The sequence below is a fragment of the Siphateles boraxobius genome, unplaced genomic scaffold (assembly GCF_051911475.1).
Source record: "Siphateles boraxobius isolate OS27281-9 unplaced genomic scaffold, OSU_SipBor_1 35, whole genome shotgun sequence".
NCBI classification, from domain to species: Eukaryota; Metazoa; Chordata; class Actinopteri; order Cypriniformes; family Leuciscidae; genus Siphateles; species Siphateles boraxobius.
In genome coordinates this window covers 14,642,823-14,657,500 of record NW_027508975.1, presented here as the reverse complement: position 1 = coordinate 14,657,500, position 14,678 = coordinate 14,642,823, and the positions used below count along the sequence as shown (strand labels likewise).

The window sequence follows — 14,678 nt, the reverse complement described above, 5'->3', positions numbered from 1 at the left end:
ACGAAATATTCACCAAATTAGATCAATTAACCTCAAAACTGTTTAAATCTCACATTTGTTGATATTCAGATTAAATGACAAAATTAATGGCATCTTATACTTCAAATCCTCTCCTTTATGATGGGGTTAATGGAAGAACCACAATCCATAGAGTTTTCGTATGAACTTGTAGGTTCAATCTTGTTCCTCTTTTTGAAAGGGTGTCTAGATGACAAAATACTGTCTCCATGTCGGATTAGTTCCTTTTTCATGTTTTCTCTCACAGATCATTTTGGATGTTTAAATAGTATCATCTTGTCTTGGCAATGGCAATAATACAGTAAAAAGTATATAATTAAACTAAAGCCTATTAAGCCTGTAACAATATTTTTGAGATTGCGGGTGATAGTTTAAGAATAGTCCATTGAAATTGGTCTAATCTGATTATTGTGTTCCTCTGGTGGATCTTTGGTCCTGAGAAAAGAGATAATTTCAGGCACAAATGGCACCATGAGCATGACCTGTTTAAGGGTAAATGCTCAGTCATCCATATTTGTTTCCAGCTCACCCCTTTTCATTCTGTCCTGCGCTGCCTCCATCTGTCTTCGTTCTCATTTCTGTTTGTTTCCCTGTTCACTTTAGGTTCCTCCTCATCTAAATCAAGAGATCTCAAAGTGTATTTCTTGATCTTAGCATAGCCACATCTCAAACTGCTTGACATCAGCATGGGCATTGAGAGTCAGGGTCCCACTCGCCCTGCAGGAAATCTGACGCCAAAGCAGGTCAAGGCATTTCAGAATGTGGAGCCGAAGGCGCTGGGGGTGAGTTTTAAATTCTGATATTGAAAGCAGGTGTAAGGGGAGTACAGTTAAAGACCCAGAACCAGATATGAAGAATGAAGACCCAGAGTCAGAATTATAAAAAATTAAAGAAAATATTTACTGAAGATAGTTTGCAGTTTCATCAGCAGAAGTCAGCTTCAATACTCGCACAGGAGTTCGTAGGCCGCCCCGCTTACAGTTACAAAGATCACAGCAGTTATACGATTTCCAAGGTCTAAGCTACGTCATTGCTTACAGGATGAATGATTCTCATTGGCTATGAAACAGATAAACACGGTAATTTTCCACACATATACAGATAGACTGAAGCATATCTCCATCGATTATGCAGCTGAAGTTAGGCACGTCATGACCTTCCAGGTCGCAGATTTGGGTTGCTGGGCGCCAGCATGTCCAGAACAACAACTCAGTCAATGTCCAATAATGCCAGTGGTTCCTTAACCTGTAACCAAGAAGACTAACACACACACCGACACACAGCTTTTCCAAGGTTGGATTTGGCCAGGCTCTCACTATAAACAGGAGAGTCCTCTCAAAACATCAAGATAATGCGTTCTTTCTCTCAAGGATAGCTAAACTTTAGTCTAACTGGAAAGAAAGGCTTTAACAAAGAACTGGCCCCTTAAACTATTGGCTTCAATGACCCCTATATGTTTAAACACATTGAAGACCTTTCTCAAACACAAAACAAGTCCCCATTTCATTTCTGGAAGCTGTGTTAAATACGCAAGCACTGCATTCAGATATCTAATACAGACATTAAAGAATACATGAAAAGAACATTTCAGTAATCACACTGGTAACTTATATAAATAAAGTAAAATCTCCAGAGAAGTCATTCAACTCATTTGATATTTAGAAGGAAAAATATTGATTAATACCTTAATTATAATCAATCATTACATATACATTGAAGCAGCAGTGGATTCCAATCCGACCCCTTCACAGGAAAAAGTGCACAGCCGTATACAATCTCATGAAAATGCGTATCTATGCACGAATGTTATTTCTCGTGTCAATACGTGTCAATCTAATGGCCTTTTTGGAAACATACCAAGTTTATCTTGTTGTGCTGTTTCAGTCCATTCAGATCATTATTGGTGTCTTGTGCTTGTGTCTGAGCGTCACCATTCTTCAGCTCTATGAAGAGGTCCACTTCTCTCCTGATGTCATCGTTGTGGTAGTGATTGTTGTTCAGGTAAGCTGAATGTAGGCTACTAATGTTTATTTAATTTGTTTTAAAACAGGGTTTAATCTGAGTTGAATGTTTAATCTATTATTGAATCAAATTTTTGCTATGGATATAGCAAACAATAATTTTTTTAACCTGTTGTTATCAGTTGCTTGTGTCTGGATCCATTTTAATCCATACTGGAAGGTTTCCATCACTGTTTTGGGTGAGTACAAATTAAGGATTGCAGAACCAATGAAAATACCTACATATTTACCTACCCACCCTGAACTGACCAGACAAATGTTTGCACACGATTGACTCCCCTCTTAATTATTGTAATGCTCATACACAAATGATTGTTATTAGTTTAGCAAAAAATTTAATAATTTGGAATGTTTTGTTTTGAGCAGATAGTGAATGCTAATGTTTAAATGATTGTGTTGCCAAGTCCGGGGTTTTCCTATGGAATTGAGCTACTTTTAACTGTTGCTGCTTGTTGAAGCGACCCCAGGAACTCAATTTTTACCCCCAGGAATGCGATTTATATTTTGGGCCGTGATTGGGCGGGTTTGGAAAATCAATTGGGCATGTTTTGTTACGCAAACCTGGCAACCTTGGTTCATGATTTTGTTGTTTTGTTGTTTTTTTGTTTTGTTTTTGGAGCAGATAGTAAATGATAGGCAGGTAACAATTACATAGCCATCATACATTTAAACGTCTTCAAAGATTTTAAGCCAAGATATAAAAAAGAAGTTTGAATACAAGCAAGTTTTGATCTGTTTATTTATTTTTGGTTCCTGTAATTCCCATACTTCCATTTTGATATTCAAATGTGGAAAATAATCATCATAAAGAAAGTGGGTATGTCCAAACTTTTGACTGGCGTTATATTTCAGTCTTTTCTCAGTACTGATTTTCCCTTTTCAATGTTTTAACAAATCACACTAGCTATACAGTAACTTCTATCCCATATGTGAAGGTGAAAGCCACACTGGTTGCTCACCTAGTCAGTGCAGCGTTTTCCACTGCTGTTCTTGGGCTGCTGTCCCGCCACCTGCCTTACCGTCAGGACACTTACCACTGTGAGCACTGCAGGAGACTGGAGATCTATTCTGTGGTGAGCTCACTGTTACTGCACTGTTGAGCAGCTTGCATTTTTGGAAGATGGGTTTGTGTATTTTTGCACATATACATTGATCTGCAGATACAGATCTCTGTATGCATACATTAGATTAATGATTAATGCATGTGGGTGTGTTTTGGGTGCAGTGGGATGGATAAAGTGGGAATGATGTGATGAACTGGCCACATCAACTTTCTTGTTACAGTTTTTTCTTTAAGAAATTTCCTTGATGCCTTTTCAAAGGACTGTACCGAAGTGCAAAACATAGCATCTTCAAAAGTTTCAATAAAAAGCATAATGATGTTCTGTCTGTCAAAAGGCCAAGTGGCTCAGATGGTTGAAGAATTTTGAAGAATGTGCAGTGCAGGGGAGTTAAAGAACTGTTTGTCTTTTTAACATGAAATAAGAAAAGAAAAGAAAAGAAAAGAAGAGGCACTTTCAAAATTGGAAGCTGAAGTTTTATAATAATTTTTGTTTGCTTAAACCTTAAAATGATACATATGTGATTAAATCTTCTGTTAATTTCTTTAATCAGTGTGATATTTTTTTAAACCATATGGTTAAATACAGGCTTGATTAAGTGAAGGATTATGTTTTTGAAATTAATATAAAGTTTCTGAATGAAATATAAAGTGAAAAAAGACAGGTAATGTTTTTATTTGGGGTAGTGACTTATCATTTGATGTGGGTTTACACAAATACTTAATTAAATTGCTTTGAATAGGAAAGCAATTGAAGCAGTTTGCTTGGAAATTTATTTTTAGATAGAATATAAAGTGGGTTCTCAATTGTTGAGAAATATAGAAAGATGTGAATTGCTGACATAAGATGTAACAAAATATGTTAATATGGCTCCTGTTCATCTGTTCTGCTTTGTCATTTAGATTTTGTCTTATATATTTATAACAGAATAGAGTAATGGATATTGATCCTTTGCACTTGGTACAGACTTTTCCTGATGCTGGAGACATTTATAAAAACAGTGCCCTTTCAAGGTATTTGGACATTTAACACTAAACTCTTTTTTTTTTACACAAAATATTGTAGATCTAATATGAAACATGCAAAAAGTGATCAGAATGGGCATTTTATAAATGCAAAAAAAAGAAAGGGGGGGGGGGTAATTAGAATATGGTATATTGTTTTTATTTTTTCTGTGCTTTATTTTATTTGTATTTATTTATTTTTTGCAGGGCTGGGCTGGGGTGGGGGTGGGGAGGGGTTGGGTGAGATACTGTCCTGTATTTGACTTTGAGGCTGCTCATATTTATAGTCTATGTTAATAGTAAAGTCCAGACACCTTACAATGGCTGGACATTGTAAACATACACTCTGCGTAATATCTGAAAAGTAGTGAATAGTTTTTCAAAAGAAACATCTTTTTATAATAGCTGTCCAATTAAGTCTGTGGTTTATGGGATTTGTCCCAATCTCAGAAGTCCAAAACCTTTCTGAGGGCACTGTAGTTTGTCAAGGAAGCCAAAAAACTGTAACAGTTTTTTCTAAATTGACCAATTGGGTGTGCTTGCAGAAACATTTGTATATGAATAATAGCTTTATAGCTATATTTGTAAAGTGAGCCAGGTCTTTGGCAAAATTCAACATGATTATGTTTTTTGTGTCTGCTTTTCCAAAGCAACAATATTGTTACAGGAAGTGCACTTATACTGTCGAGAGAAATTGTAAAGTAAGTAATTCTTACCTTTATGTTTTTCTTTGTGTACTTGAATATGCTTAAATATTTGCTGATAATGCGAGAGAGAGAAAAAACAGGTACATTTAAAAAATAAAAAAGTTAGTGTTGTTGTTTTTAAGGTGACAAACATTTTGCAGAAATTCAAGCACAGAACATATAATGTTAATTCAGGTACATTTAGCCACCAATGTGACAGCCACTCTAACATTAGCCCAAAATGCCTGAATTGATCCTTTAAGGATCTGCTTGTTTTTCATTGTCTTTATCAAAAAATTATCAGTATCTTAATTTGTGCATATTTGTGTTAGGAGAGTGAATGCATGCAGAAGCAGGGTTTGGGTCATTTTGGAGATAGTCTTGTCAGTTTTGCACTTTGGGCCGGTTGTCTGAAAATGCTTCAGATTGAAATATACCTTCAATTATTTGCAGATGTGCAATGAAAACTCATGGTCACCCTTGCTAATCTTCTGTCCATTTATATATACCATCCATATATATATATATATATGTATATATGTGTGTATATATATATATATATATATATATATATATATATATATATATATATATATATATATATATATATATATATATATATATATATTACAACAATACCTGCCTTACTATTGTGCTTCTCTGCTTGTTTTTAAGAGTGATCTCTTTGGCAACTTCCAAACATGTGGACAAGCACATCATTTTTGATAGCTGTTGTAACTATTTTGCCTTTTTAGGTAAATTGACAGATGTTATAACCACTGTCTTGTTTTTCTGTCTCTTTTTGGTGCTGTCAGCTCTTGATTGATGGCTTCTTGGCCACATTGGTTCTGTTTCTTGTGGTGGAGTTGGTGATCTGCATTGTAACCATTTTGTTTGGACTCAGTGCTCTTGCTAAAGCTGGCGTGAAGGTCAGTTAAACATTTGCACAATAGTAGGGTTAGAGAGAGTATGTGATGACTTTGGAGTATTTGTTGTGTTTAAAGGGTTAGTTCACCCAAACATTTCAATTCTGTCATCATTTACTCACCCTCATGTTGATCCAAACCCTCCTTTCTTTGAAACACAAATGACGATATTTTAATGAAATCTGAGAAATTTCTGTCTTTCCAAAACTTTGATACTACAGAACGTTCATTAAGAGAAAGTAAAAAGAAATCCAAATGAAATTAGCGGTTTAATTCAAGTCTTCTGAAGAGACATGATCACTTGATATGATGAACAGACTTTTTATTTATAAACATTGCTCAGCTAATACATAGATCACTCAAATTTGGTAAACGGAAGTTCAGATATAAAGAACCAATGAGAATCATTCTTCCATGTCACGCCAGCATGATTGAGATTTCGCAAGGACCAATGAGGTTTGTTCTCAAGCATCAAGCAAGTGCAGTTGAGCTTCCGTTTACTATATTTGAGTGTTCTGTATATTTGCTGATCAATGTTTAATTTAACAAAAGCCTTAATTAGAGTTGTTGGTGAATAGTCTTTCAGTGGGAGTGACAGAAATCTCTCAGATTTCGTTAAAAGTATCCATTTGTTTTTTGAAGATGAACAAAAATCTTATTGGTTTGGAACAACATGAGAGTAAGTCATTTCTTTTAATGCAAAAAGTGGTAAATTTTTTATGGTAAATTTGTTAGACTTCTGGTATAAATGTGATTTGCAATGTGCTCTTCAAAATTGTCTGATCAAACACTTTCCATGATAAACTAATTTAATACATTGATGAACTCTGTGTTTTCCACAGTTTCCTGGTTTTAGACAGCGTGCAGTTCCATTTCAGCCTGAGGCGGTCACCCCTAGCCAACCTCAGGTACACCAAGTTCACCTACATTGAGATTTAATTGAATTATACCTTCATTGGGTTTGAAATGTACCTAATGTGAAACAAGAGCTTGCTAGAGCTTTAAAGGCATGTTCACACCAACGAAGATAACTATAATGACAACTATAAAGTTTTAGTAATTGTTCTTTGACAATAGGGAAGTCCACACAACTATAACGATAACGACAAAGAGGAATGATATCTTTGGAAACAATGACAGCCAATCAGAATCCACTCAACTTTAAAGAGCTCAAGCATTTAAAGCGTCAGACGACGTAACTGCAGACTGTGCTTATAGTAAACAGAAAGTTATTTTCCATTGGTGTGGATGCTAGTATAGTTACCGTTATTTCTATCATGACAACTGTTGGAAGAGTCATGGTAATTGATATGAAAATGATAATGTACTTGGTCTTGGCGGAATAGATCTGCTACGCTATTGCTGCTTCACAAATAGCATATGAAATTACTTGTAGCAGATCTATACAGGTTGAGCTAGGGAAAGTGAAGCGCACTGCAAACTGCTACTGCAAACATTGACCAACTATTTAAATGTTGAGCAGCAACCTCATTGGCTACAGATGCAACAGGAACCAATCAGCTTGTGCCCTGTAGTTAACGATGCAATTGTCAGCAGGTTGTGTTAAGGACTCACCAGTATTCGCCATCTAGACTTTCATGACAGAACTTGGTATAATAACTTTTATAATCATTCTTGGTGTGAAGGGGCCTTACTCTTTTTTTAAGTTCTAGAACCTGTCAACCAATCAAATTGTTTCTTCCCAATTCCATTCAAACCTTATAGGTGGAGGTGTTTGTCTCAGAGGTGGAGCCAATGCCAGAGCGCGTGCCTGAACCTCAATCTGAGCCAATAGAAGAAATCCCCAGCCCTCCCACTGAACCTCAAGTGGCCCCCATTGACTCTTTAACAGACGTTTGACACTTCATGCTCATGTGATCTGTATGTAGATTGTAGGGCTTTGGTGATCAGTGAGGTTTTAGCGGCAAGGGTTTTTATATTTTAGTGGTATATGAAATTGACATGATAGGGCTCTCCAATATGTCATTATGCTTAAAGGGATGGTTCAGCCAAAAATGAAAAATCTTCATCATTCCAAACCTTTAACACTTTCTTCCAATGAAAGTGGATGGGCATATTAAGTCATATAATAGCCTAGTTTTGAGAGAGTACTTTGTGAATCATTATTCATTAAAAATCTTGCTTGACTTCTGTGGTCACCGTTCACGTTAATTGTTTGTAAAAGTGTAACATTCTATTATTTAGTCCTTTTGCATTCTACAGAAGAAAGAAGCTCTGGGTTTCAAAACGCATGACGGTGAATGTTCATTTTGGGGTGAACTATCGCTTTAACATTGCATTACCTGCTCTAAAACGTTGCAGGGATCCTCTGTGTCTATCAGCCGATGCACTCTACTGATATTCACGACCAATTCGTACGTGTTTTACGAGGTGGCTAATTGTACGAATTCGTATGATTTGTCTAAACCCCAGTGACGGGTAGGTTTAGGGGTGGGGTAAGGGGTAGGTTATTTGTGCGAATTCATACGAATTGGGCAACTCGTAAAATATGGACGAATTAGGTCGTACGAATTAGCCACCTCATAACATGCGTACGAGTTGCCGTGAGATCGGGTTGGATATTCCCCAAATATTCAGGCTCAACCCCTAACCCTAAATATTAAAGGTGCTGTATGTCCTTTATTTTTTTTATTACTATACTAATGCATTAAAAAAAACAATAATATGTTTGCAGAGATGTAGGAGACTGTTATTTTTATCCTGCTCATTGCCAATTCACCCAATAGTATTTCGATACCCTCAAGTTTCCAGTTGGAGGAAACAAAGCGTATTGCAGCCATGGAAGTCAGCAAACAAACTGGGACAGAGATTACAGATTCTATCCGACCTAAAAAGCTGGCATCCATGTAAAAAGCTCTATGACCAGAGGCATATTAAAACGAGCTCATCAACTTAGACTTGTCACTAACCACTGTCAATTGCGCTCATTACTGTTGCGTGTCCTTAAACTGGCAACCCGCCTGAGCTTTGAGTCTGAGGAGGATGGGGTAGGGGAAACAACTCTCTCCAATATTTAGAATTTGGACTACAGTAACCATTTCAATCCCTAGCTGTCAATATTACATACTGTGCCTATAAACATATACAGTTCATTTGGCCTGAACCACTAATTTCATCGCTTTTGTTACCTAAAAAAACAAAAACATTAAGATACAAGTTTAAAAATCTCCCATTGATACGTGATTGACTATTTATAAGTTAAAAGATAACTGGCAGCAAAGTTATCATCAAAATGTTTGCATTGTGATTGGTGCATGCTTGGGTTCTTCCTAGCATATATTTAAACATTCAGAGCATTTACACTGTGCAGTGTATGTTTATTATTTCAATTGCAAATCAACTCTAATGTAGCATTTCATTTACACTGAACCAAATATATGTTTAGATTTAAGACATGTGAATTTAGACGTGTGTGAATAAAATTTTACAGAGACTAAGTAAAAAAGAAAAACTCTATTCAGGGTTTGCACGGACATGGAAAACCTGGAAATATCAGAGAATTTGGACATTGTGATTTCCAATCCTGGAAAAGTCAGTGCTATTAGTGAATGTAGATCTTTCAAGTTATCTCTATATAAATTACTTATGGAAATTCCCCAGAAAATCAAGTACAAGATAATTAGCAATAGCATTAATATTAATGCAGAAAAGTCACAGCATGATTAATGGAAATGTAACAACAGCTCAAAGAATAATAAAAAAATATGTGGAAGGGAAAAATATCTAAACAATGCAAGCATGCACAGTTGGATCCGCTTAATGCAAGACATTATTACCAGGTTTTGTTAACAGGGCGCAAATTTTAGATATAGACTGTAAATCAGCTTTAAAACATCTTCAGCTGTCAAAAACTATATTGCAGGTAATATTGTGTTAATTGAGAAATGGCATCTTACCACTGATTGCAATATTAAATACATGGGCCTAACTTATCAACAAACAAAAAAAATGCTCTGTATGATGTTAATATACATGATGTAAAATATTCCCACAATTCATTAGGCCTCTTCAGTGTTAGTAGTAAATTGATGGCATTTACTACCTTATCTTGAACTCAAATGCTCACAAGAAAATGAAAAATAGTAACAATATCTTAGCAGAATAATATACACCCAAGTTAGGTTTGATCTTACATTCTGTTAAAATAAAATAAAATTTTGTGTGCTCTCCAAATGTAATTTCAAACAGTGGCATGAGTTCTCTGTTGATATGATGTATACTTTCTAATGTAAATTCATTGGTGCTAGTACACTAGTAAATCTTGAAAATCCATTTCAGTGCAGGATGAGGTTGTGTGTCTAAGAGATCATGTTTTCATCTTGATCAAATGCAGAGAGTTAGAATAGGGGTTTTATGTGTAACCTTTGGCACTTTCTCAACTAACAAAATGTGTTCAAGAAATGTTTTGCTAACGTTCCCATTAAGTTATGAAAACATTAAAAGTTATTTCTGAATGTTCTCTATTCACAAGGCTTAATAGTAAAGCTAATCGTTATTGTTGTAAGCTACACACTACCAAGACTCACAGAATGTCAATTTCATTATCTCACAAGTATCTCAATTCATCATTATGAAATTATATGTTATAATACAGTCATATCCGAACTACGGTTTATTACAGATCTAACAAACCAAAGTATTTTGTTTATCCCCTGCATTAATACTTTAATTTACTTTCATATGTCTTTTCCACAACATCTGTATATTTTCTGCTCTTTTCACATATTGTTTAATTGTGATCTTTAGCATGCTGCTATTACTTCAGTTTCCACTAGATGGGGATCAAAGAATTTGGTCAATGTAATAGGACATTGTAATAACACATTCTCATAGTGTTTGAAGTGCATTGAAGTGTATTTTAGGTGCTGAATGGTCTTATTAAACCACTTTTTTGCACCAACAATGTGATTTTATTGTTTCCTGTTTCACATTTTTATATTTTCAGTTTAATAAGAACCTTATAGCAGTAAGTTGATGTTTGTCATGGAGGTTTTGATCAAGGGTAAACTTCTCACAATATCTTCTCACATTTTATTATATTATATTATATTTAGTGTTGTAAAATCATTTAATCACATAAAAGTTTTTGTTTATATATTGTGCGTGCGTGCGTGTGCGTGTGTGTGTGTGTGTGTGTGTGTGTGTGTGTGTGTGTGTGTGTGTGTGTGTGTGTGTGTGTGTGTGTGTGTGTGTGTGTGTGTGTGTGTGTGTGTGTGTGTGTGTGCATGCGTGTGTGTGTGCGTGCGTGTGTTAATATATATTTATTATTATTATTAAATCATTTAATATTTATTTCTTGCTTCAAGCAGGAGCTGTGCATTGAAACAATGCCCCTTTCAGCATATAGTGATATCTTTCTTCAGATACTTTCAGATCTTTGCACTCTGTATTATCAGTTATGATTTATTTTTCTGTATCATCATATGCTTTCATCTTGAGCAAGATAATGTGACATCTCCATGCCATTCATCCGACACACATGCTCAGTGAACGTAGTTTTCTCAAAAATGACGCACACACAATAAAGGATAGTGAGAGATAAACACTTAACAGATTTCAGGTTATGTAAAGAAACGTGGAACAGCCGAATACCTGTAAGCTAAAGTAAAGGTTCCTCATTTGCGTTTCTCACAATCACATTGATTGATTATTCTTGTACTGTAAGTAGATTGTATCTGTGTTCATGACCCGACAGATCCTTGCATCAAAAACATACGTAAGCAACCTGAAGCACCTTTCAAAAGTGCAGGTGATTCATGCCCTTGTGAAAAAAGAAATTTATTACTGAAATATATATACTGTAAAAGAATACATCAAGTGTGAACTGGCTGTAATGTTTTCAGGTACTTAATTGCATGTTAATTGCAATGAAATACAACGTATTGTAGTTTAAATTTAGATTAAATGTAATTAGTTTTACTTTTTAGCTTGCTTTTTTTTACTCATAAGTACATATTTAAGTACATAATGTCCTGTATTTCCTTAAAATGTCTTTTATTTAATTAGTTCAGTTTTTTAAAAATATAATAATGTAAAGAACGCTACAAGTGCACACTCAATATGCATTCATAAGAAATGCATTCTTTATAAATAGACTGTATAAATATAGCATGCTTAAAAGTAATCCTTTTTGATTAATAATCCACAAATAATGACTTTACACTTTGTGACGCAAAACTGTTACTAAAGATAGAATTAGGTGCAGCACCCCTGACTTTCATTCAACTATTGACATTCTATTGAGAGTCAGAGTTTTTTGTAAGAGATGTCTGGCATTGCAGTTGTTTTTTCTGATTTGGGATGATTACTCAGCACATATAATGTATTTGAGTGCAGGCACACCTTACATTAATCCTTGTGCGACCTTATGGACATTTTTGTCTTTTTTGTTGTTGTTTTTGTTATTAATACCAACTGCATAAATTTTGGCACAAGTGTGTATTTTTATTAGAATTTAACTAGTTCAATCCCATTTCCTTTAATAAATCTATTTTACACTAGTAACACAAAATAGTTCCACTCAGGACATTAAGGACAAAACCCATTAAAAGTACAAAAGTATTTTTTTTTTACCAGATGGGGCCACTTTCTCAAGTTTGGCCTATAAGCCAAATAGTTCTTTTATTACTGTTTTCTGCTTCTGCATATTGTAGAGCCAATTCGCTAAATTATGTGGCTTTAATTGTTGTTATGGATGTCAGAATGTGGTTTGTATGTGTGTAATAAAAAATAGTATGTGAGTGTAATATTTGAGAGAGAGAAAACTCTACTGTACTACAAATCCAACCACTGTTTGCGTCAGTGGGGCTTTGCTGGCATCTAATGGGGAAAATTTGGTGCACGCCCAAACAAAATCTTACTGAAAGCTCATTTTTTGATATACTGTATCAACCTAATATTTGGAACACAAATTATTTGGTTTTATAGTTTTGATTTTCTAGCCGTTTTAGAGTTCAACATGTTTCATAAAGTATATATTATATATAAAATAATGTTTATAAATCATTTTAATAAACTTAAACCTCTAACTTTTTTTACTTTTTTTTTTTTACTTCAACAATAATTGGGGACACATTTAACGACTGTAAGGCTGATTATGAATGTAATTTGATACTTACGACTGATCATGCCCTAATGCGCCGAGTCAGAGACAGTTGCATTCAGCCGGTGTTTCAAATCGTTGGAAACAGTCTGTATTTTTGTTCAGTCTTAGAATGTTCCAGTCATTAAGTGTGTCCCCTGCATTAGACTTAATTCGCCCCAATGGAAAGCATATTTATTTACACTGTCTGAATCGTCCATATACTCTATACTGCACTGTGCCATTTACCATGTAGAAAATAGTAAATGTGTGTAACATTTGTGTATGAGTGTAACACAGAAAACAGTAAATAAGTGACCCATTTTAGCTATAGTGTGAGGGGAGGGACGCTTTAGATTCTAGAAAGCATTTGATTGGACATAAAATCTGATCAGAAGCTGAAGTGCATGAGTCCATGTCCGAATTCAAAAATGGTCGGCGCACCTGGAGCATGGTCTAAAAGGGTTGCCCATATTCACTTAATGAGTAATGGGTGTGTTTTAGGCGTAAAGTGCAAAAAAAAAAAAATTCAGAGTGTAATTTCCTATTCCTTTTAAAAGCCAGTTGCGCTCATACCATGGTGGGATTTGCAAGTGGAAAGACTGAACACATCTCCAGTACAGAGAAGAAACGCATTTGCTCGTGCGCGAGGTTAAAGCGCGCAAGTAGACCATCGACAGGAAAAGCCGGATTCCACCATATCTTTTGTACACAATATGAATCTTTTACACTGTAATCCTTTTTTTTTTTAATATTTGGTATGTTTTTTGTGCTGCTGGGCGTCCCTGTGTGTGTAATAAGCAGTGTACACGCATTGAGGACCCTCCTATAGGCGCACATTACTACTAACGCGCTCTCTAAATAACAAAAAAAAAAAAAATGTGCCATTGACTTTTTGTTGGTCAATGGTGCAGTCTATTTCTGTTCCCCCAAAATAGAAACGTGCCAACAATGCGCCTGAACACAAATGCATTTGCTATTTAAACAACAGGGCACAGGACGTGGAAATGATAACTGCGTCGGGCTGAAACTAGCAATAAAAACGCCTGGTGCTGCATTGTGCCGGGTGTATGATGGGGCCTTGTAAGTTTTGAACGCTTGTATCTTCTAAATGCAAATTTTGTCATTGTATTGGAGCACGCTAGCTTATAGATAGCAGTAAGGCTAACATATTCATACTAAAAGCCCAAAAACTTCCATTTTGATTTCATGGGGCTTTAAGGTTAAAGACCCTTTACCTAACTGGTGGTGTGAGCTAAGACATCCAATTTTTTTTTAAATCTCAGAAATACATTGAAAAAGAAAGGCAATAGCCACATCATTATTATTACCAGGTTTTGAATATTTGTATATCTGGGTGTCATCTGCATAAAAATGGAAGTTAAGACCGAGTTATCTTAAGAGTTGACCATCTGGAAAAATGTAAATGCTAAAAAAGTACAGGACCCAAAATTGATCCCTGAGGAACACCAGACTGCACCAAACCAACCTCAGTCCAGCATCCACCCATAGTAACAAGCTGCTTATTGCTTTCTATCTGAGGGTATGTGGATGTTGGAGCATTGATTTTAGAGTTAATAGTATTGATCAGAGTTAGAATTTTGAGAGTACAGTTAGATTATTGCTTTTTTATCATCTAGTACTTAGGAATAATTACTAATTCTAACATTTAAGCTTACAATAGGTCTTCTGTTGAACAATGCAATATACTTAATTGCTTAAGAGCTCAATGCCACTTTAAACAAATTAACAGACTCTTCATCTAAAGTAACTGACACTAATTGAAGGGATATTGCCCTTGATACAAGCTGAGGTTAAGTACTTTGTAAATTAAGCAAGATTATGAATTCTGGTACTTTC

The 14,678-nt window shown here is 35.3% G+C and overlaps 1 protein-coding gene across 4 annotated transcripts in view; it reads left to right on the top strand.

The window, feature by feature from the left end:
* The window catches only part of LOC143702547 (uncharacterized), an 11,860-nt gene extending 1,220 nt beyond the window's left edge, over window positions 1-10,640 (top strand). For 2 of the 4 annotated variants that reach the window (XM_077196497.1, XM_077196498.1), the window contains exons 2-9: window positions 622-800; window positions 1,903-2,019; window positions 2,162-2,218; window positions 2,975-3,112; window positions 4,755-4,805; window positions 5,606-5,719; window positions 6,559-6,624; window positions 7,442-10,640. In XM_077196497.1, coding sequence (XP_077052612.1) covers window positions 705-800; window positions 1,903-2,019; window positions 2,162-2,218; window positions 2,975-3,112; window positions 4,755-4,805; window positions 5,606-5,719; window positions 6,559-6,624; window positions 7,442-7,576 — 774 coding nt within the window. In that variant the 5' untranslated portion in view covers window positions 622-704 and the 3' untranslated portion in view covers window positions 7,577-10,640. The remainder of the gene's footprint in view (window positions 1-621; window positions 801-1,902; window positions 2,020-2,161; window positions 2,219-2,974; window positions 3,113-4,754; window positions 4,806-5,605; window positions 5,720-6,558; window positions 6,625-7,441) is intronic. The other 2 variants (XM_077196499.1, XM_077196501.1) reach the window with 1 other exon arrangement.
* The last annotated feature ends 4,038 nt before the right edge of the window (window positions 10,641-14,678 follow it).